The sequence below is a fragment of the Tachypleus tridentatus genome, chromosome 8 (assembly GCF_004210375.1).
Source record: "Tachypleus tridentatus isolate NWPU-2018 chromosome 8, ASM421037v1, whole genome shotgun sequence".
Lineage (NCBI taxonomy): Eukaryota > Metazoa > Arthropoda > Merostomata > Xiphosura > Limulidae > Tachypleus > Tachypleus tridentatus.
In genome coordinates, this window is record NC_134832.1 from 37,051,714 (window position 1) to 37,075,937 (window position 24,224).

A 24,224-nucleotide genomic window follows, 5' to 3' on the forward strand; every position below is an offset into this window, starting at 1 on the left:
GAAAAAGCTATACTGTTTAGAAGCTTTGTAACCAGCAAACAACTGTTTCCATTCTAAACACATTAATTTACTGGTATATAAATAGTTTGTCTTTTGTCATAAAAACATACAAGTGTTTATAAATATTCATACAGTTCTATTGCCTCAACACTTCCAGCAAAACATAGTACATCTTTATTGTTCTATATGTAATCTCCAAGTAAGTTCAATATTATAATTATATATTATGCATAATTTTCATCTGAAAATGCTGCAAATGAGTAAAATGTTCAATTAAGCTGCAAGTTTCCTTTTGTTATCATAATAATTTCAAAATTTGTACAAAGACCATACTATGTTTACTTTGTTGGTGTTCAGACTTTTGAAAGAAATATTAAGTTTCCACAGTTAATGTATACACAAAAAAACATAATTTGAGATGTGATCATACATGCAACAAATATAAGATTCAACTTCTGAGATTATTTTGATTTTTAAATATTTAAATTTTAGTTATTTCTTAGAAGAATAAAAATATTAATAGGAACACAAAATAAATTGTATACAATATTATGTGAAAATAAAATGACTGGCAAAAATAGAAATAAAAAAGTTATTGGTTGGTTCTTTAGCATTTATTGGTGCAAAGGAACTTGGCTTTCTGCATCAAACAACCAATAAAAAAGTAAAATTTAGAGTAAATTATTGAAATATGTAAAAAGGAATCATGTTAAAACAAAATCAAGTCCAATTTTTGAATTAAAAACTTAAATAGAGTTATAAAGGCTAATGGCCCTTACAAATTTAAAAATACAATGGACAGTGTCACAATTGCAAATGACATTGTCCAACATCAAGGGTAAATGAACCCATAGTAAAAATACATCTAAAATGGTGTTGCTGCTCATGGTTGTAATGACTGCATGACAGTAAAATGTGGGCTATTGTGACTTTAGTGTCACAAGGACCACACTTTGGTGCATCAGTCCCAGATAACAGTGATAACATAAAAAAAAAACTGTGACCAATGAGTAGCCTAGCCAGGACAACTTCATTCTTCTGGATCCTTACAGAAGCAAGACGGTCAAACAGCAATAGAAGATTTGACCTGAAAAAGCTAGTTATCATGTTGTTCACTCCAAGTTAACTGTCAACTGATGTGGAGCCAAGACTTGAATACAGGACCACAGTCCATATATGAGGCAAGCACAGCCATGATAGCACCAGAACAGATATATTTAGGTGTGATACCAGCAAGCTCATTCCCTCAAATACCGATTTGGCCTGGTATCCAGAAAAACTGGATAGAAGTAGATGATAAAGAGAAATAGTATGGTCTGTTTTGAATATTGATGAGAAAAAGATGAGAACTAGTATGAAGTGATTCAATGGCCAGTAGAGATATAAGTATAAATAGCACAGTTTGTGTACTACATATCTGCTTTGTAACCCAGGGCAAGAGAAATGGCATACAATTTAGTCGTGAATGCAGAAACTATAGAGGGGATTCTGTGTGCTACCACTAAACCACATCAAACAATGGTAGAGCTAACAGAGACACCTGTTTTCAAACCATCTGTACAAATGGAAATGGAAGGATGATATGAAAGATGTTCAGCAAACAGAAAGTGGTATTTCCAATCAAGAGTATCCATCTTCTTCAGATGACTCAAAAAAAGGTCACATTCGAAGATGGTAATAAGCCATGGTAGAATGGGCTGATGAGAGAAGATACCAACGTCATCCAAGGACAGACTCACTTCACTCAGGTTTCTAAGTCTTGATGGCTAAGAAGATGGGGGATGAAGCAGATGCGCTAGATACATGAGAAAAGCTTTTACCAAGAGTATCATTGATGGTCTTGGCATCAGCAATTTCCTGGCCATTAAAGATCAAGATCAAAAGGGGCAGAAGTATACTGTTTACTGACCTTTCAAATCTTGTCACATATGACTTTGGAACTGGTGGTAGAAGAGATGCTAGAGGTGTTTTTAAAGCAAGACTCCTTCTGGTTTTGACATCTGACCTGCTAAGCATGTGCATGGGCTCACTGAAAAGCAATGCAGTTTAAAACTGTGGGATACCTCAAAAAGGTATCTCAAGCCCGTTTTTGAGCTTTCCACATCATGTGGCAGGCAGAATTCCACCAAGGACAAGGAAACTGTGGAAAACATGTCAAGGATTTAAGTACACTGAACAGCTGCATGGAAAATACAATCATTCATTGTTGCCACTTGATCATCTATTGATGGTACGATCAAGTTCTAAGAGAACAGTGAAAGAGGGCCAGTTAGCCTGGTCCATCTTTCATCGACGCACACGAGTCAGGTGATATCGACCAAGACTAGTCTCTTTCATAATGATAGGAAAATAATCACTGCCCTATGGATTGCTGTCAACCATCCAAGAAAAAGTAAGAGAAATATGAAGGGAAACAGATAGAGAGATCAATAATAGCAGTATAAAACTGATTAGGTGCATAAGAATAAATACAAGAATCAGCACTGAAGAGAGAAAGATTGTGATCCAATAGCATATGTTATACGGAATGACCCATTCCATCAATATCAACACCACCCTAGAGGAGATTATGTCCATTAGAATCACCCAGGATTAAAAAGAGAAATGGTAACTGCTCAATAACAGCATCAACGTCTAACTGATCATAGGACTCTTCAGAAGCTATGCAGAGAGAACAAATAATGATGGTACAGCCCAGGGAAACACAGATGGCTACAGCCTCCAAGGGTGTATCGAGTAGCAAAGAAAGAGTGGGCACATTCTGATCAACCAGCAGTGTCACTGCTCCATGCACTCATCCATCACACAACCTGTGATTTCTGTACAAATAAAACTGCGAAGGGTAACTATATTAGCAGGTTTCAGAAACGTTTTCTGTAACGAGAGACATACAGGATGGTGAGAATCAGTCAAATCCTTAATGTCATCTATGTTCGATTAAAAACCCTGACAGTTCTACTGGATCAAAGTGGCCATTTTTATTTGCATAAAAGAGAATGGGGTAGGGAGTCCTTCTGTTTTTTTACCATGTTTGTTTCTTTAATGAACAAAGGTCTATCAACCTCCATGGATGTTAATTTGTATCAAGCAGGCAAATCTCTGTCTGTGGAAAAAGATTCCAATGACTGAGGACATGAAAGAATAATCATTTTGCATCTCAGGGCTGCCAAAGAGGATGGACCCGAGGAAACACCTGAACCCAAAAAAAGTGTAACCAGGTAGTCACTGGAAGGAGTGGCAAGGACAGAGATGGAAGTTGATACAGATTCATCAACTCTGTTAATCATGGAGGGCAAAAGACTTGAGATGTTTTGCAAATGACTCTGTTGGAAATCTATCTGCACTTCCACTGTTGCAGTGGAACAGAATACAGCAGCATATGTTTGAAATGGAGTGGGGGACAATAATTTCCAAGCCTCTGGGTAGGAGATATTATTTATAGTCTTAAAGCATTGCACCTCTTTTTCCTCCACCATTTAGTGCAAGAAATAAAGTAAAAAGAGTGTGAACCACTATAGTTAATACAGTGTGGTTTCAGTTTGAACTCATAAGCATCATGGTATTTGCCACTACATCGAGCATATGTTAAAGAACCACAAAATGATATTTTTGGGTGACTAAACCACTGACACTGGAAAGATCTGAGAGGGTTGGGAAGGTATGGTCATACCTTATAGTTAGATAACCTGCTTTGATTGTGGTAGGAGGATGTGGTAATGTAAAAACAAAACATTAGTAGGCACCATAATTCCAGCTTTGCAAATAGAGATTTGGCATACCACAGAAATGCTTTGACTAGAGAAACCAGCAGGGATCTCCAACTTGGGGATGTTCTTTAAATCCCTCTCGACTATAACTCCTCAATAATCTTTGATTTCAAGAGGAGTTTGGTATGTTGTGGTGAAAATGTTTTTATCAAAATGTCTCCAGAGTATAACTTCTTTACCAACTTAGGGGAGCCAGCAAGCTTCTCTAATTTAATTCAAAAGGGAGACTATGCTTTTAGGATTTCTCATGTAAGGAATGCATAATTAGAAATCAAAGTACAAAATCTAACCGTGCATGGTTATTTTCTGAAAATTTGTATTTTTTTTTGTATTTTTTCATTTCTATTTATTTTTTCGTAAATGTGGGTATCCATAATAATGGCAATACACTTCAGTGCCCACTGACCCCATCCATCATGTAGCCCTACAATGCCACACAAGAACACTGCAGCAACATCAGGGTTTTGAGAGCACTATACCCAAACATCAGCATCAGACACAATGTTCATAACACCCACTGAGAACATCCAACACTGGTAGTCAGTTGATCAAACTCCAAGTGGACCAGTCAACTGACCCTGGGGGGAGAGGGGAGTCACCCAAAGGCTGCCTGTCTACAGGAATCCAAGGCTAAAGTGGTGTGTTGGAGTTGGACCACCCAATCATTAAGATCCTCTCCTCCCCCCTTCACAGGTTCTGCACTTTCAGTTACCTCCTCTGGGAAGTCCCCTCACTAAGTACAAGAATCTACCTCGAGATAAAAAAAATTACATCAGAATTAGTATTCAAGTAATATCTTGTCAAAATAAATAGGGCAAGTCCAATTTGAAGACAATGGAGCCAACAGAAAGAAATATGATGGATGGTTATATTTTGTCTAGAGACAGTATTCAACAATCTGAATGTGATGTAATAGTTTAACAATCACAGTTAATATACATTTATAGAATTATTTTAAGAATAAGTAGCATTTATGATATTTATTCATTTTCTTGTACTATTCAGAAGACAAACTGATTAATGTATTGTTTTTCCTTCATCACCAAAGTTGTAAACTTTAGTGACAAATAAATGAGATACATGGTCTATTCTTTTAGTGATGAAAAAAATTACTTTTTGGAAGTTATTTTTCTAAAAACTATTACTGTGAAATTTACCTATAAAAGGTTTATACCTTATTATTAGCCAGTTGATAGAATTATGAAACTGGCCCAAAGTGACATATTTTAGAATACTGAATCTGAAAATTATTGTACAGATGAGATTCTTCAATATTACAACATTGGAAGAATTGTATTCCACATAAAATTGAAGTTCAAATGATTTTATTATGCCAATAAAAGTATTTTTAATTCATTTCCCACCAATGTCAGTTGGAGTTGTTTACTTACAAAATTGCTATATACAAATAACAGCAATATATAAATGTACAAAAAAACTCAGTTTATAAGTTTTCTGTAGTTGCTTCAAAAATACCTAGCTGTTAAGTTCTTTGTATACCCACAATAAAGCCACAACACTTTAATTATGTTACATTATTTCACACAGACTTCAATCTGCCACTTCTAACTTTATCATTATCAGTGCTCTGTAAATAATTCTTTAGACTTGCATGTTTTGTGAACAATGGTACTTGTCTGTGTTCGCAAAGAGAGGTTAGAAAAAATGCTGCAAGAAAGATAAATCTAAAAGTGATTCCAGCAGTAATTAGCAGAATTAAATGAAACATTTACCATACTTTTAAAATTTATGAGGGTCAAATGATAATAGAGGCTATGAAACAAACACTCATGCCCATAAGCAATAAGGTGCATAGATTAGAAAAACACATTTAATCCTTTTGCAATGGGCTCAGAACAAAATACAATATGTATACACATTTACATACATTGAGTATTTATACTATAACTTTTAAAGCGGTATGTGTATCTTCTGTATACAAAAATCAATTTTTAATGAAATATTTTAATTAAAGATTTGTTTGTGAATATATCAAGTATTTCATTAATAGTCTGAATATGAAGTGATATTCATATTATCAATAAAAACTATTCTTTGGTAAAAATAATTCTAAAATATCATTAGTATTAACTCTACAGCCTCCAATATATATTTCAAATGTTTATTTTCAGTAAACTTTACATTTTCTCATTTTCTCTAACCTAACTATATTAGAAGTCTGTCAACTTGACTAACCTCATAACCACCATAAAAAAATTAGGAAATAACTTGTTTTTTTATGTTCTACAATAACAAATTATAACACAGAAACACAAACAGCTTAAATCTCATAACATTATACATTTTATCTATATCTATCTATCTATATATATATATATATTATTTTTATTATATTGACTTTTCAGCCATTGCTGGCTAACAATACAGATGTTACAATTATGCACTGCATATGCACTCATTATACCACATACAAGAATATAAAACTAAAAACTGGCCTTTACAAAGTTACTCTGTCTTGGCTGTGTTTTAGTGAACAAGTACTTTGTAAAATAGTCACATTTCAGTAACAATACATTATATATGTATACACATTATTATTATTTCAAATAAGTTTTTTAACTTACTTTTCTTAAAACAAAGAAGAGTAAATAAAGAAGTATTACAAACAATTATCTCTCATGATTATGAACTTTGTTCTGGTTTGCTACTTGCTATAGGTTGTTAGCAACCTATCAAATTTCAAACATGGAAGGTGTGAAACAAAATTTTTTTGTTTTATATATGTAAATTTTGAAATAAACAAAAATTATAAATTACTATATCAATACCACAGATTTCTACTATAATTCATCAAGCTTAGTTACTATAATTTGGCCTAAAAAAATATGAAGTTTCATGCTTACTAAAGTTTTTACCTTACAGGTAGATTCTTGTATAAACAGTTGCATATTTATATATTCAAAAAAAGGACGAGAAAGCTTTCAACTGGTTATCCACAAATCAAAGAGAGAAGTAGGTGCATAAAAGCATTTTCAAAAATGTTTGTTTTGAATTTTGCACAAAGTTATAAAGGAGTATCTGTGTTAGCCATCCCTAAATTTCACAGTGAAAAACTAAAAGGAAGGTAGTTAGTCATCACCACCCATCATCAACTCATGGGCTACTTTTTAAAAAATGAATAGTGGGATTAACCATCACTTTATAACACCCCAATGGTTGAAAGTGTTAGTTGGTTGGTGGAACAGAAAGTCAAATCCATGGCCCTTAAATTGCGAGTTGACCTCCCTACCACCTGGCCATAAAAGAGATTGGTGTAGCCACTGTGTTTTAGTCAGTAAATTTAGCAATATCTCAGCAAACAGCAAAAATAGGAGGTTCTTATTTTATATTATAGCTTGTCAATATTGATAACTTGAGTTCCTAATCCTTAAGAAACTATAAACTGTGTATTTGAGTGTCACAATCATCTAACTTGAATCAATACTGCATTCAACATACAATGTGACACACAAAATTCAATATTTAGGTGCATTTTTTAATATTTACTTTTAAATCAATAAATTAAGTAATGAATAATACTAAAATATCAAATATAATTTTAAACTTGATACCAAACACATTGAATAAATTCATAAAATAGCAGTGGAATAAAATGCTGAATGCAAGTCCTTTGACTTGTCCTGTGTCAACAGAGTTAAACAGCTAATGAGACAAATGGAACTCACCAGCAAATTTCAGTAATAAAGAAAATTTGCAGAAGTAAAAAATAAAACTAATATAATACTGCCTTGACGGATTACTAAAATGGAGTTTTGCTTTCTGCATTTTTATGCTTTCATTTCCCTATCTACAATGTACTCAATCGTTAAAAATTTCATAGAGTCTTTTTTGGTTTAGATTATTTTAGATATGATAAAACTTGAAATGTTCACCATCATCACACAAACACACTTTAGTCTCCTAATGTTTAAACTCAAAAATATGTAAAGTGTTTTACTTCAGTTCACTTCTATATTAAAAACATTAGGCTAATTTAAAAAAACAAATACTATTTTGAAATTATACTTGATAAGTTCCATTTTCTAACTGTCTTCCTCCTTGGATTGTAAAATGGCAGTCCTGATGAGGCTTTCCTGGCCTTTCAAAGAAATCACAGTAGATATACCCTAATACTGATCCTTCTTCCTGAACACTCTAGAAAAGTTTAAATAGGATTTTGGTTTTGTTTTATATGCATCATTTTTTAATATCAAAAAGTACTTCTCATTCTCAAAAAAATTAATTTTTTGTTTCAATGTCTAATAATATATAATGCCAAATCTAGCAAAACAGGAAACAGTTATAAACTAGAAAGCATGATGAAACATCGCTAACCATTTTTTGCTGTATCATACACAGTTGAAAAGTGTCATACACTAGAATGGTAAATATAAAATCTCTATGAAGATTTATTATTATAAAAAAGTCAAGCTAGTGAGTGCTCTCTATTCTCAAGCAAATACTTCATTATTAACAGCCTACAAGGAAATCCATACCTCTAGGCTACAAATCAAATAAAATAGTAAACATTTTTAAACATTTGTGCAGTACATCTATTTCAAAATAAGTTCATTATAAAAACATATTACTTCACATCTCTTAAAGGATTTTTTTTCATGTTTGTTTTATAATCACCTGCTGGAAAAAATATTTTTTTGAATAATAAAAACTTCCTGTTTTTTTACTTTTGTTCCCACAGAGAATAATAAAAAAAGATTAGTAAAAGGCAGACAAAACAGAGCATCTAAAAGAATGGATTTTTTTAAATGAAGCATAGATAACAAAGAGATTAAAAATTCATTTTCTGGCATTCCTATATGCAACTAGTTGATAAATAAGATGTAAAATACAAACATACACTTATAAATACATATATATACACACAGACACACACATTCTTAAGAATTCTATTTTCAGCATACAAGCTAAATAAAAATAAATGTGTTCAATATTATTTTAGAATTACAACATACCTTTTTAAACTACAAATGGACAAATTTATCTAAAATTCACATTTTATTCCACAGCAGTTTTATATTCCTTCTCTTTGTTTTTATAATGCTCTTCTTATCAATATCAACTAAGTTGATTATGTTAAATGAAAGCTTCATATTATTAACAAAACTCATTCACTTGTACAGAAACATGCACTTCATTTTCTAAGATTTAAAGTGTACATTTCCTAAACTTCACAAATATATGTTTCTTCCATGAACTGGAATGAAACACATTCTTTAGATGTAGCATATCTGTAACATGAGCTATTTCATTTATAAATTAAAACCTTAAGATTAATTTACAGGAAAATATTATTTATATTTCAATGAATATAAATAATTATTACTGAAACATCTTTCTGTTAGTAAATTCATAAAACTTACTCTTCAGCTATTAAACTGGTCCACATAATTTCATAACTATATTTAATATTAAATAACATTTCAAAAGCTATTCACAGTCAGTAGGTTTATGTATTATCTCACGTGACACTCATCTTACAAGTTTTATAACATCTTTATGCCATAGTTCACCAGGAGAACATTCCTCTACATCAAATGTTGTTCCAAACAAAGACTGAAATAGGTTGTTCAAGCCTTCCATACAGACACCCAGAGAGAAATATGGACAGAAGTCTGAATTCTTGATGTTAAACCTATAAATAAAGATGTTTATTCAGACTAAAAATGTAAGAAAGTATTAAATACCTTTTTTTTTTTCTTGTAAAATAACTAGCAAGTATTATCAGTGATTGAAGCTGTGTCTATGGTAACAAAAGTCCTTACTTGTATTGTAAATACACAACTCCTATCAAGATTATTGACAAAACATGCAATAAAACAGTAATTAATTGTTTATTGTTTTGGAATTTATACTGAGTGTAGCATACAACTAGAACACAAGGTTTAGCTTCATAAGGTCAAGGGTGTTTATGTGACCTTTACCATTGTCCTTCTATGTAAAACTTGCTCAACTCTAATATACAGGATGATTGAAAAATTCATTCCACTTTTAAAATTCAATAATTTACTAACTAAGGAAATACAATCTTTCAGTTTTCCATATCTTGCAACCCAACTTAAACATTTTTTTTAGTGAAATGTCAGTCGACTTCTGAATACACATCATCAGTGGCTCTCTAATTGAAATAAATTTCAGCTCACATTTACTGCAACATAATCACAGGTATAGTGGTGATAACATCTGTTATCCTGGTCTTTAGCTTTACGATGTTTGCTATAGCTGTGCAACATATGATATCATTAAAATATCCCATACTTCTTTCCTGTATGGGTGCCTCTAATCATGTTGCACCACAGTCACTGCAATCCAAATGATGCATTGGCATTTTTTTTCTTTTCTTTTTTTGCACAGTTGCCATTTTACAGGGTAACATTACTCATTGGATGAAAACAAATATGACAATAAAAACTGTTTAATTGGGCTACAAGATATTTAAAAACCACATACTTGTATTTCCTTTGTTACTTCATTAAATTTTAAAATAGAAAAGAGAACATTGGACCACCTTGTATACATACACATACACATAACCGTGATCTTTGAAACTATCTAAAAGACTGTAAACAAAATTTTATAATTTCATGATATTTCTAAAAAAAAAAGATACATATTAACAGCATAGATGTATATATAGATAATAGCAACTAAATATAATGAAATTTATTTCCTATACCTGCATATTATTTTAGAATTACAACATACCTTTTTAACCTATAAATGGACAAATTTATCTAAAATTCATACTTCATTCCACAGCAGTTTTATATTCCTTCTCTTTGTTTTTATAATGCTCTTCTTATCAATATCAAGAATCTTCTCCCTTTTATATTTGCTGAGGTATCTCAATATTTAATGATTGTAAAAAAAAATGGCTTATAAAATGACTACATATGTCTTAGAAGTGTGTAACTCAGTAAAAGTGTAGAGAGAAATGTTTCAAAACGTGCATGTTTTTTTTAGATTGTTTGTTTGTTGATAAGCACAAAGCACACGTGCTCTAGTCATTGTAGGTACTTAACCCTATTTCTAAAGTTATAAGTCCTTAGACTTATTGATATGCCATTAGGGACACACAATACAGAGAAATTGTAATGACAAATGTCAGAGAAGAAAAGTCTACAAATTGAATAATCCCAAGAATAAACAATCTTAAGATATGTACATGTCTAAATTAGACAAACTTTCTACAAAGACTGAAACTCCCTACAAATCATAAGATGAATCAAAAACACTGTACACAGCATAAAAGTATTAAAATGGCTGAAAATATTTTCTGTTAACCATTGGACATGGGTAGAGTGCATGTCATCACACTTGTAGATGTATATTCTAAATTCTAATTATTTTATACAAGTATGTCTTCAAACTGTAGACTATAATTCACATTTTAGTACTAGTTGATTTCTTAATTTGAAAGAAATATTAAAAAAACAGAGACTTAATATAAATTTTTATGCATCACATCATACATTGCCTTCTGGATTTGGTCAAATTACATTTTATGACACTCATTATACAATGTCAATAATTTATTATGGATTAAAACCTCAAATTTACAATACTGGCAAGCTAAAATATAAAATAAAAATCTTCTCCCTTTTATATTTGCTGAGGTATCTCAATATTTAATGAATTCACCATATTGGCACTGTCCACCATTTCATCATTTGAGAAAACGTGTTCATCCACTTGTACTTTTGTATATCAATAACTTTATCACCATTCAAAAGCTCAACCTTTCTTCTACATAATTATGTCACTCTTCATAAGTTACTTACATAAAGAAAGCTCTTATATTATTGTAAGTTTTGATGTATTAAGATCAAAGCTATTTCCAGAAGAAAAAAAAATGGATTTTTTAAGACCAAAAATACAATTCAGTTAGAAATCCTGGGGAATCACAATTTATGGGGGTATTCATATAGTACTTCATATTTTTTTGGTATTCCAAAATTCATATATAAAATCTATAAAAATTATTATTTTCCATCTCTGCATGCCAGTTTTAATGAGGCTTATGACAAGAACAAGAACTTTATACATCATAAGTAGTAAATATCATTGTTTTTCCAAATATATTTTTATTCACTCTTCTTTATTTTAAGAAAAATAACTGACATTTAAGCATTTATTTGAAAATAATAATGTGTATATATTATTATTTACATTTATGTAATGTGTGGTAACCAAAATGTTACTACATTTTACAAAATACTCATACAATAGAGCAAAGACTAATAGATTTGTACTTCATTTTATTATAGATTAATATAATTGTTTATTGAACTTGTTTATATTGAGGTAAGTATAAAACAAATTATACAAACCTAAAGAACTGGCAATTCACGAAAAGTTTACTTATGTACTTTGAGAAAAACAGAATGGTTTGCAGAAGTAAATTAAAGAAATTTTACAAATAAACTGAACTCAATACATGGAAAGGATCATGTTTACATACAAATGAATAAATCAAGGAAAAGCATTTAAAAATGTACAAATAAAATATCAATATCAAAAATATGAATAAATGAAGTTTAGAGTATATTATTATACATTCAAACAAAAAGTAACCACTAAATAATGTACTTCTAAACTGATAAGAAAGAAGGATAAGCCAAAAATACTAGTTCGTTCAAAATTGCCATTTATATTACTGAAAACTATGCATTTACTGATTATTGCGTAAGCACAGTAATATAGGAAACGTGAAACGTTCATAAATAATTAATTTTACACCTATATTATTAATAAATACTGAAAACCCAGGAATTGTTTGGTTCTTTGACATTTATTATTGCAAAACAACTTGACTATCTGCACAATACAAACTGTAAAAACATAAAAATACAATTATTAAATTATGTAAAAAGGAATTGTGTTAAAACAAAACAAAGTCCAATTTTTGATTCAAAAACTTAAATAGAGTTAAAAAGACTCTTAAAAATTTAAAAACACAACTGAGGTAGACAGTGTCACAATCGCAAATGACATTGTCCAATATTGAGGGTGAACCAATGGTAAAAATACGTCTAATAAGATGCCATTGCACACGGTTGTAGTGATGCAATGAAGTAAAATGTGGGCTACTGTGGACTGAGTGTCACAAAGATCACACATTGGTGCATCAGTCTCAGATAAAAGAAAGAAAATGATGAGTTAAAAAATTGTGACCAATGTGTAGTCTAGCCAGGGCAGCTTCCTCCTTCCAATCCTTACAGAAGCAAATGGCCAAAGTCCAATAGAAGGTTTTATCACATTGCTCTCTCCAAGTCAACTGCCGACTGACAAGGTCAAACCTTGAACACTGGATCATAGTCCATGTATAGACAGGCACAGTCATAATAGTACCAGAGCAAACAGACTCAGATGTGGTGTCAGGATTCTCCTTCCTGAAAATACCAATGTGGCATGGTATCCAGAAGAACTGGATAGAAATCAATCATAAAACGACATGAGCCAGATGATTTTTAATATCAACAAGAACAGGGTGAGAATTAACATGAAGTAATTCCATGGTCAGTAAAGAGCTAAGGAAATCAGTACAAATAGTACAGTTTATGTATTGCATAGCTTCTACGTGATCCACAGCAAGAGAAATGGCATACAGTTTGAAAGTAAAAACAGAAACTCTTGATAGGATCCTATGTGCACCCTCTGAACCACAACAAACCATGGCAAAGCCAACAGAGTCACCTGATTTCGAACCATCCACATAAATGAGAATGGAAGCATGGTTCGAAAGATATTCAGCAAACAGAAGATGGTATTTCTTCTGCCTTCTTCAGATGACTGAAAGAAAGGTCAGAATAGTAATAAGCCATGGTGAGATGGGCTGACCAGAGGAGACAGCAATGTCATCCAAGGACAGACCCACTTCATTCAACTGCACCTGGATACGAAGGGTAAGAGGGGCAATGGCAGACCATCTATTCTGGAAAAACATGGCCAACTTAGAAAAGAAAGCACAATTCCATGTGGGATGCTGTGATAAGGATCAAAGTTTCACTGCACAGTTGCAAATGATAGAGGTAGAAAAGGTTCATGAGACTCAGTGTACAAACTCTGGACTGGAGAAGTATGGAAATACCTTGTGTAGAGCCAAAGCCTCTGATGGTGAACAGGATCCAACATCTTCAAGGCTGAGGTCCTACCTAGAAAAAAACAGTCTAGAGACCCACAGTCCAGTTTCAATCAAATGAGGGGATGATAACTTTTAACATAGAACATTAATCTACTCTCCAAGAAGTGGAAGAGAGGACACGGAGGATGTTCAGTGTCCTTGTATACTTGACAAGTAGCTGCTTGATGTGCGAAATAAATGTCAACTTATGGTCAAAGATAAGCCCCAAGAATTTTGCCTCAAAGACCACGGGAAGCACAACTTCTCTGAGACAGAGCTTGAGATCAGGGTGAATACCCTGTTGGCAGCAGATGTGCATGCAAATGGTTTTAGAGCAAGAAAAGGTGAAACTGTTTACTGTGGTCCACATCAGTAAATATTGAGAGCAGTCTGTAGCTGCCACTCAATAAATCTTATGCTCAAAGATTGACAAAAAACCTGGAAGTTATTGACATAATGATCATTTGCAACTGCAAAGGGGAGTTTATATGCAAAAACGGCTCGTTTGGGTTGAGAAAATATTTTACATAGAAGAGCGAACAACGTTTCGACCTTCTTCGGTCATCGTCAGGTTCACGAAAAAGAAAAGTGTGATACTCAAGACACAGCACTGAAATACTCCAAGTTCCTGTGGGAAAGACTGAGATAGTGTCAAATCCACACGGACTTGGAATCACCAGTCCATTAACCCTTAAACAGGGGGAATGTTGTAGGTAGCAGCATAAACTGATGATGGCTGCTGTTTAAGGGTTAAAATATGTTTAATAAAAATGGGCAAATGGCCACACAACTCATACAAGTGGAGGTCTTGCAGGATGCCATACTTCCACATAATCTCATAAGCTGTCTCAATATCAAAATCACAGAAGCAAGATGTTGTAGCTGAAGAAATTCTTCCTTAATTGATGTTTCAAGTAAAATCAACTTGGTTCACAGTGGAACACTGTCATTGGAACCCACATTGAGTGCACAAGAGGAGGTTGTTTGATTCAAGGAACCAAACAAAACAAGTATTAACCATCCTGTCTAAGATCCTGAAGAGATAACTTGTCAGAGCAACTGAATGGAATCTTGGGATCATTCCCAGGTTTAGAAAAAAGAAAGAAAAGAGGACAATAGCATGGTGTCAATCAGTGATGAAAATAAAACCCACTTTAGAGAAAAATAAATATATAAAAACGGCTGGTTTGGGTTAAGAAAATTTTTTATGTAGAGAAGCGAATAATTTTTAACCTTCTGCGGTCATTGTCAGGTTCACAAAGAAAGAAAGAGGTAAGTGACAGATAGCTTTGAAAAGGATTGTGTAACTGAGTGTAGGAATGTAGAGGGCATGCTTAGATGTTTGAATATATTTTTTAATATAGGTATAAAGGTGTTCCTTTGTATTGGTTTATTTTGGGTTTGAGTTGTCGTATAAGTAAGGCTTCTTTAATTTTGCATTTATTTATGTTTGTTTCTTTATTTAGTATTTGGGTGTTTTCTATGATTATATTTTGTTTATTTGGTTTGCAGTGTTTGAAAACGTGTGAAGGTTACTGTGTTCTTTGAATTTGGTTTCCATTTTTCTACTTGTTGGAGTGGTGTTGGTCAGTGTAGTTGCTGTCTCCATTTTTAATCCTGGGGCAATTTAATGGACATAATCCCCTTTAGGATTGTGCTAATATTGATGTGGAGGGGTCTTTCTGTAGATTGTATGCTCTCAGATCATAAACTTCCTTTCTTCTGTACTGGTACCAGGCAGTCTTTTACTGCTGTTAATCTCTCTATCTGCTCCCCTTCCTTTTTCTCACATTTCTCTTGATGAGTTGATAATGACCCATGGAGCAGTGATCATTTTCCTATCATACTGAGGGAGACTGGGTGTGGTTGATGCCACCTGACTTGTGAACAATGGTGGAAGCTGTGTGGCAGCAGTAGCTGACTGTGTATTGTCCAAGCAGCTACTCGATCTATTACTAAAACCTTGACACATTTTCCACAGTATCCTCGTCCATGGTAGAATCTTGCATGCCACATAACACAGAATGCTCAAAAACGTGCCTGTGATACCTTTTATAGATATTCCAAACTTTCAAACTGCATAGGTTTCCAGTGGACCTGTGCACATTCTCAGCAGATAAGACATCAAAGGAATCTTGAATTAAGTTCACAATTAACATCTCTTCTACCACTAGTTCCTAAGTTGTATTGGAAAGGAATTGGAAGGTCAGTGGGCAGTATATTTCTACCCACTTTTGGTTTTGCTCTCCAGTGTTTAGGAAGTTGGTGATGGCCAGAGCATCACCAATACTCTTGGCAAAAGCTTTTCTCATACACCTAGAACTTCGGCCTCATCTCCCACCTTCTTAGCCATCAAAACTCAGGCAGAGTGATCACCTCTTTCCTTTCAGGCTGATCGTCTCTATGAGTATAATCAGCACTTTACCTGGTGGAACTAAAGCTTATTCTTCATCAAACTGGCAGTACATTAGTCAGACCTGATGATATTCACTGCAAGATGCTGCACCATCTCCCTTGTGCCTCTTTTGCTATTCTTCTGATTGTTTTTAACTCAATTTGTCAAGAGAATATTTTTCCTGATGCTTGGCACCATGCTATATACGTAAAAACGGCTGGTTTGGATTAAGAAAATGTTTTATGTAGAAAAGCGAACAACGTTTCGACCTTCATTCATTCTCAGGTTCACAAAGAAAAAAAGAGGTAACTTGAGCAATAGCTTTGAAGGGAGTTGTGTAACTGAGTGTAAGAATGTAGAGAGCGTACTTAGACGTTTGAATATATTTTTTAATATAGGTATAAAGGTGTTCCTTTGTATTGGTACAACAACTCTAGTTGTTGTATAAGTAAGGCTTTTTTAATTTTGCATTTGTTTATGTTTGTTTATTTAGTATTTGGGCGTTTTCTATGGTTATGTTGTGTTTATTTGATTTGTAATGTTCGAAAATGTGTGAAGGTGATTTTTTGTGTTCTTTGAATTTGGTTTCCATTTTTATACTTGTTTCTCCAATATAGAAGTCGTAGCAGTTGTCACATTGGATTTTATAAAAAATGCTGGTGTAGTGTTTGTCAGTGTAATTTTTACACAGTATAGACCTTAGTTGTTGCCTGGTTTTTGAATACATTCGGTATTAACTGGAATGTCATATTTTGTTTCTAGTTTTTGGAAAATGTTGGTTATTGTTCTGCTGATGTCGGGAATATATGGTATGCAGCAGTATATCGTTTCATGATTTTTTAATTCATGGGATATATTTACCTTTGTTAGTTGATTTCGCTTTTTGTCTAGGTGTGTGCGTATAATGTTTTCTACGGTTTGTGGAGAAAACTTGTTGATGTTGATGAAGTATTGTTTTATTTTGTCTAATTAGTCTTTAATTTTATCTGGTGAGCATAGTTTTATGGCTGCGTTTATTTGGTTTCTTTGTATGTTCAGTTTTTGTTTTGTTTCATGTGCTGAGTCCCAAGGAATGTATAGTCCAGTATGGGTGATTTTTTGGTGGATTTCTGTTTTAAATTGTGTATCTGTTCTTGTAATTTTGAGGTTAATCAATGATATTTGATTGCTTTCTTCTTGTTCACATGTGAAGTTGATTTTGGGATGTATAGCGTTAATGTGATTGAAAAAATTAAGTGTGTGTTCTGTAGATGTGAATCCTGCAACCGAGTCATCTACATATTTGTACCAGTATAGTGATGGATGTAATGCTGTGTTAATTGCTTGTGTTTTAAAAGTCTTTGATGAATGAGCTGGCTGATGTTACATATTTGGAGAATGCCCATGTTATGTATTTACCAAGATTGTAATTAAACAATTCATATGTGAACATTAATGTTCATAATGGACAATCTCGTTTATGAGGTTTGAAAATGCCGTATATTTGTGGTGTGCATGAGTTGGTCTTGCGTAGGTTGGAATAAAATGTTTTTGAAGTTGTGTTGGCTTTTTTCATTATTAGTAGTATTTTGTTTAGTTGCATTTCATATGTCTTTGTTGGATTTGTGTGTATCGTGATGAAGAACATCCTGTCAGACACAAACAAATTTAAACCAATACACACAAATCCAACAAAGACAACATCAATAAAAATTTTCTCCACAAACTGTAGAAAACATTACACGCACACACCCAGACAAAAAGCAAAATCAACTAACAAAAGTAAATATATCTCATGAATTAAAAAAATCACAAAACCATATATTGCTGCATACCATATATTCCTGACATCAGCAGAAAAATAACCAAAATTTGGCAAAAACTAGTAACAATATAGGACATTCCTGTTAATACCAAATTAATTTAAAATCCAGGCACAAAACTATGGTCTATACTATGTAAAAACTAGACAGGTACGAGGGAACAAACAGTGATGTTACAACTCAAGGAAACATGGATGGCTTCAGTCTCCAAAAGTGTATCAAGTGGCAAAGATAGGGTGGGCACATACTGATCAATCAGCATTGTCACCCCTCCATGCACCTGTCCATCACACAACCTGTTATTTCTATACAAAGAAAACTGCTGAAAGGTGACTGTATTGATAGGTTTTAGAAATGTTTCATATAAGGAAAGACACAGAGGATGGTAAAACTTAATCAGCACTTTGATACCATCCTAATCAGAACAGAAATCTAGACAGTTCCACTGTATAAAAGTGGCCATTTTAACTTATGAAGAAAAATTGGATGAAGAGTCCTTCTGTTTTTGATTATGTCATTTCTATTTATTAAAAGGTTTACTGACCTCCATGAATCCTGCCCTCAGTTGAGTGGGCAGATCTCTGTCAGTAGATAAATATTCCAGTGACTTAGGGCATGAAAAAATCATTGTTCTACATCTTGGGGTTGAAGAAGAAGACAGACCCAAAGAAACACCTAAAGCTGGAGTTAAAGGAAGAGGATCTGAGGAGCCACTGGAAGAAATGGTGAGGATAGAGATAGGTGTTGACATTGACTTGTCAACTCTCTTAGCAATGGAGAGCAAAATGTTTCTATACATGATTTGAAAATGACTCTGTCAGAGATATGGAGAGACCTGTTTGCACTCCCACTGTAACAGTAGAAAATAGTGCAGCAGCATACATCCAAAATGGAATGGTAAACAGTAACTTTTAAGCCTCAGGGTATGAAATGTTGTGAACTACTATCAAATGCTGTATCTTTTTTTTCACCATCCACCTTGAGCAAGAACAAAAGTAAGAGGAATGAGAGCCACTACAAATAGCACAATGAGAGTCTATTTTGCACTTTTAAGCATCATGGTCTTTGTCACCACATCAAGCACATGTCAAGGAACCACAACATAATGTCTGTGAGTGACTGAACTGCTGACATTGGAAACATCTGAAAAGGTTCATAGTATGTGGCTGCACTTTGCAATTTAGATAACCCATCTTAATGTTGTTATGGTAGATGTGGTGATGTAAATGTCAAAATTAGGACACTGGTTAGAACTGTAATTCAGTCTTTGTGAGTGGAGATATGCCTCATCACAGAAATTCCTTGAGTGAGGAAACCATTTGGGGATGTACTTCAAATCCTTGTGACAATTTCAAAGTAGCATGGGAAGTAACCTCAATGGATATATCTCCGATGTATTTCAAATGCATGAGGAGATCACTCTGTTTTGGAGTGGATGTTTCCACCAAGATGTCCCCAGAATATAGTTTTTGACTGAATTAGGAGAGCCAGCAATGCTGGAGTTTCATGAGCACTATACCCAAACACCAAAATCAGACACCAATGTCCAACTTTTGCTCAGAATATTCAGTGGTACTTAGTTGACTCTAGCCCAAGTGACCAGATGACTGATTTTATGGGGACACCCCAAGAGTGCCCATCTTCAGGAATTCAAGGCCAAAGTGGTTATTAAAATTGGACCCTCAACCACCAGAATCCTCTCCTCCCCTTCACCATTCACAACACAGCAAAAATGTGGGTGGATGTTTAGATCCAAGAAGAAGTAAACTGAAAGTACAGGATCTTCTCTAGAAGGTCTCCTATCACCACATATAAGAATCCACACTGAGGGGCAACCCAGGAGTTAACTAACATCCAAATACTTAAGTTCATTGGATCAGATATAACTTTGTACAGAATCATATCACAAACACTTTCTCTCATGTTTATAAAGTAGTTTAAATACTTCTTTTTTGCAAACACTGTACTATAAAGAAATCAATAAATACCACCCCACTGTGTTTTTAAAGCCAGGGATCAAACAGACTCTGTAGGAAACATCCACTTATCAACTTACTGAAATGGCCTGGATTTTCTACAAAGTCATAACATAAACATTTTGTATTTTAGACAACTGTCACCAAAACCGTTATACTATCAACACATTGATAAATCCAACCCCACTTTTTTTTTCAAAGCATAGAATGGTTTGGGAATTGCACCACGAGTTTATTGAAGGTCCTAAACTAACCAAGAAACAACATTTCATTGCTTTATATTTAAAAGGTTTCTACTTCAGCTGAAACAGTAAAATAAACATTGGAAATAGGTTTGAAAAAATTAGAAGAAACTCATAGGTATTTTACTTTGGAACTCAGTGATTCATATTGAAAAAGGACAGACATTACTATTCAATTTATTTAGTTTAGTTTGTAAGTCAGTTTCTAACAGTAATTACTATAGAGAATATGTGTGAAAAGGTGAGAAGTATAAAGTCCGACCACAAATTATTTGAAATTTTGAGATGAATACTAACAATACTATACATTTTCCACCTTGTAACTTTTATTTTTTGTTATACTTTGTTTACTATTCTTACAACCTGATGAATCAAGTATAATTTTACAGTAGAGAAAATGACAGATAAAATATAAAGCTTTTCTGAAAAGTATGTTTGATATTTAATTATGAGCTATATTTAGTTTTCCTTTTTCTGTATTTATCGAAATGTGAAAAGAACAACTGAAATAAGATAAAGCAAAAACAAACAACTAAAAATCTTCATGGGCTACACTAGCAAGCAGCTTGTGCATTATGCTATTCAATATGGTAACATGAGCTGGAGGCGTACTGTTGCTGTTTGTAGTTAAGCACAATGATACACAATGGTTTATCTGTGCTCCGTCTGCCATGGGTATTAAAAAACCTGTTTTCTAGAGTTGTAAGTCCACAGACATACCTATGTAAAACTGTGGGCAAATGTGCACTGTGTAATTTTCAACTTATGTTAGGGTATTTCTAGTCAAGATACAGTTCAAAAAATAGTAAAACAAAAAAATTAATAAATGCCAATAAATGTACACTGTTGTGAGAATTAAGCATTTAGAATAAACATTTGTGGTTTCCTATTACAATTTGCAGTCATTCTAGAACAAAAGAAAGGGTAATTTAGATTTATTACTTAATTGTTTGATGGTTCTAAGGTTGGTCAAAGAAAAGACTAACATTACAGAGTTGGGATAGAGAAAACAGCAGATAAAATATAAAGTTTTACTGAATGAAAAACATTTGAAACATATTTAGAAGATTTTAGAGATCATGCAAATAGAATATGATATTTTTTCAATGAATTTTTGTTTGCTTGTAACCAAACACAAAAAAACACAACAGGCTATCTGTGCTGTGCCCTCCAGTTTCTAGTGTTTTAAGTCTGCAGAAATACTGCTGTGTCACTGGAGAGGCATTGAAATAGATGCATTTCTAACCTTAACATAAGAATATTATTTTTTGTATGTAAAAAGACTCATAATATTCACTGAAAATCAGCCAAACTTTGTGAAGATACATATGTATCAAAACTATGACAACTTTATAAATGTACAATGTGGTCACATGGTCAGTCAATTCGACCAAGCTCATCTGTAAACAGTATATCCAAAGCCATTAAGGTATGAAAGTCTCTTCTACCAACCGGTCATATCTTCCATCAAAATAAGCTTATAATACACAAAAAACAGCTGCTCAGTTTTCTCACCTGTTTTGCTTAGCAGCTGCTGCATAATAAGGGATATCCCAAGGCATTATTTGCTGAAAAATTAAATAGAAAAAGAAAATTGTTACTTAAGAAAAAATTAAATCATACACGGATTGCTAAATGTACAAGAAATTCATTCTGCATTTTTAATATTCTAGTATGATTTTCTCAGAGATTTCAAGTGATGCTAAAAGAAATAAACACAATATTATTTTAATCAGTACTTTACCAAGAAAACTACAATATTGGCTTTCAAATTCATCACCAGTGATTAAGTTTTTAAGTGTGATTAGGTTTTCTTTAATACAATAAAAAATGTAAAGTACTCACTGATTCATATCTATTATTACTTCTCTTCAACTGTAGCATGTCATTATAGTCATTTTGTGCTCTATGAAATATTAAAAAAGAAATTGTTAAATATCTAATAAAAATGCCATGAAAATCAGAAAGGAACAATCATTTAATTCATAATGTTTAATTATATGAATTAACTGTACAGTTTAAATCAGCAAATTTACACTAATTCTTTACTTCAAATCACTATAATACTATCCAATAACAAAAGAAATATATACTGAACTATTCAAATCACCTCAAGTCAAAATATAAGCACATATTATCAATATTAATACCTGGGAATGACCCCAATTGTGTTTTTACACACACTCAATACAATAAAAATTAAGATAAATATTATCGTGATACAACTACAAATGCATATATTATTCCAATATTCAGTTCATTACAAACACTGAATGACTTCATAACAATTACTGTTACAGTTTAATTTAAACACTGTAAGTATCAACATAATACTTAAGTAATCAAGTGAAACTGATCATTGAGATTAAGGTTTGGAATGTACAAAGACATTTATTAGTATTTACAGGTCTTCACAGCCTGTATCATTTCTGTAGCAGCAGTTAGTATGTGCACACTTTGTATCTCAAGCACCCGATACACGTAATTATTTTAAGTCCATTACATGTACTTAGATCTATTTCAAACATCCTATGAAAGTAAAATTTACCACTTTAAAAAAAACAAAACATTATTCTAAACCAAGGTGTTTGCATGTGAAATCTAACATCTTTTTTATCCTCTCACAACACTATCAATATTGTAATATGGTTGAACAAAACAATGTTCCAGATTATTCAAAATTTAACTACTGTAAAATCAACTATTATGTGTAGTCTTTTAGCTTGAATTCAAATGTATTTTATGCTTGTTAAATATAAATAATATTTGGCTGAAGTTATAACTTATTATCATGGTACTCTCAAGTGTATTGATTTCTCTCTAAGAGTAATTGGGTAGGTTCTGCAAGATAACAAACAGGTTTGACAAGAACTGTTTTGTCTGTGGCAGTAAATGTGAATTCTCTAACGTTTGGCTGCAGTCAACCATGAAAGAGACTAAAAAAGGAAAAACAAGTAAATTAAACTTTCATTTCTTCTCTCAAACATAAAATAAAAAAATACACATGTGCATTTATGGTGCCCTTACTGGAGGTTTGGGTTCTCAGAAATATTAACTTTAAGTTGAGAAAAATCTGTTCAAACTGAGAAAGCGTAGCATTACATACACTGAAAAATTTGCTCCTTCCCATTAAGGAATAAAGGTAGTAGTATTCTCAAGTTATTACTTGGTCTCCTAGCAGAAAACATTGCTATCAACTTCTATACAGTGTTCAACTCCACAGAAATCTTTCCCACAAAAAGACCACACAGGTGAATAATCTTATTCAACAGAAATTAGAACATAAAAACAAAACAAAACTTAGTTTCTTCCTTCATCAACATTCTACTGTTAAAACAACATACACTTTAACATATACTAGACTTGGTTCAGAAAGAGTTGGAACTTTATCTAGACCTACTAAGCATACACACAAACACATACACAGTCAGTAAACCAAAAACTGTACTATAGTTAGAGTGCAATCAGATAATATGGTGTATCTCACCTTGACTTACCTGGAAATGAGGGTGACAAACCCATCAAACTACTGAAGGAGGCACACCAACCTATTTGCAATGTAGCCCACATTACCCAAGAAATGCTACACCATCATATTTCCTACTGTATTGTGGTGTACACAATCAGTGAGAAGTTCTACAAGATCCATGACACTAGTAGCTAGGAACTCCTAAGTAGCAAGGGTTTCCTGTGCTCCTCTTGAAGAATGGAGAGAAGACCTGAAGTGCTTAGATTCCCATCCACAGTACATCTGTCAGAATGGTCTTTTATTGGAAACAATGCAACAAATGACTGTAAAACCCTATTTTCAAAAGTTGAAAAGCAGGAACTGAAAAAAAAGGGCAGTCATTCCCTGGTGCCAGCTTCTTCCATGGAATGGCATGGTCTGGATGAGGCAATT

At 33.0% G+C, this 24,224-nt stretch overlaps 1 protein-coding gene across 1 annotated transcript in view; it reads right to left on the minus strand.

Moving 5' to 3' along the window:
* The window catches only part of LOC143222186 (mitochondrial intermediate peptidase), an 81,944-nt gene that overhangs the window by 10,959 nt on the left and 46,761 nt on the right, over window positions 1-24,224 (minus strand). Inside the window, exons 8-11 of the mRNA XM_076448276.1 lie at window positions 22,169-22,229; window positions 21,839-21,891; window positions 9,267-9,420; window positions 7,794-7,922 (exon numbers count right to left, since the gene is read on the minus strand). Of these exons, the coding sequence (XP_076304391.1) occupies window positions 7,794-7,922; window positions 9,267-9,420; window positions 21,839-21,891; window positions 22,169-22,229 (397 nt within the window). The remainder of the gene's footprint in view (window positions 1-7,793; window positions 7,923-9,266; window positions 9,421-21,838; window positions 21,892-22,168; window positions 22,230-24,224) is intronic.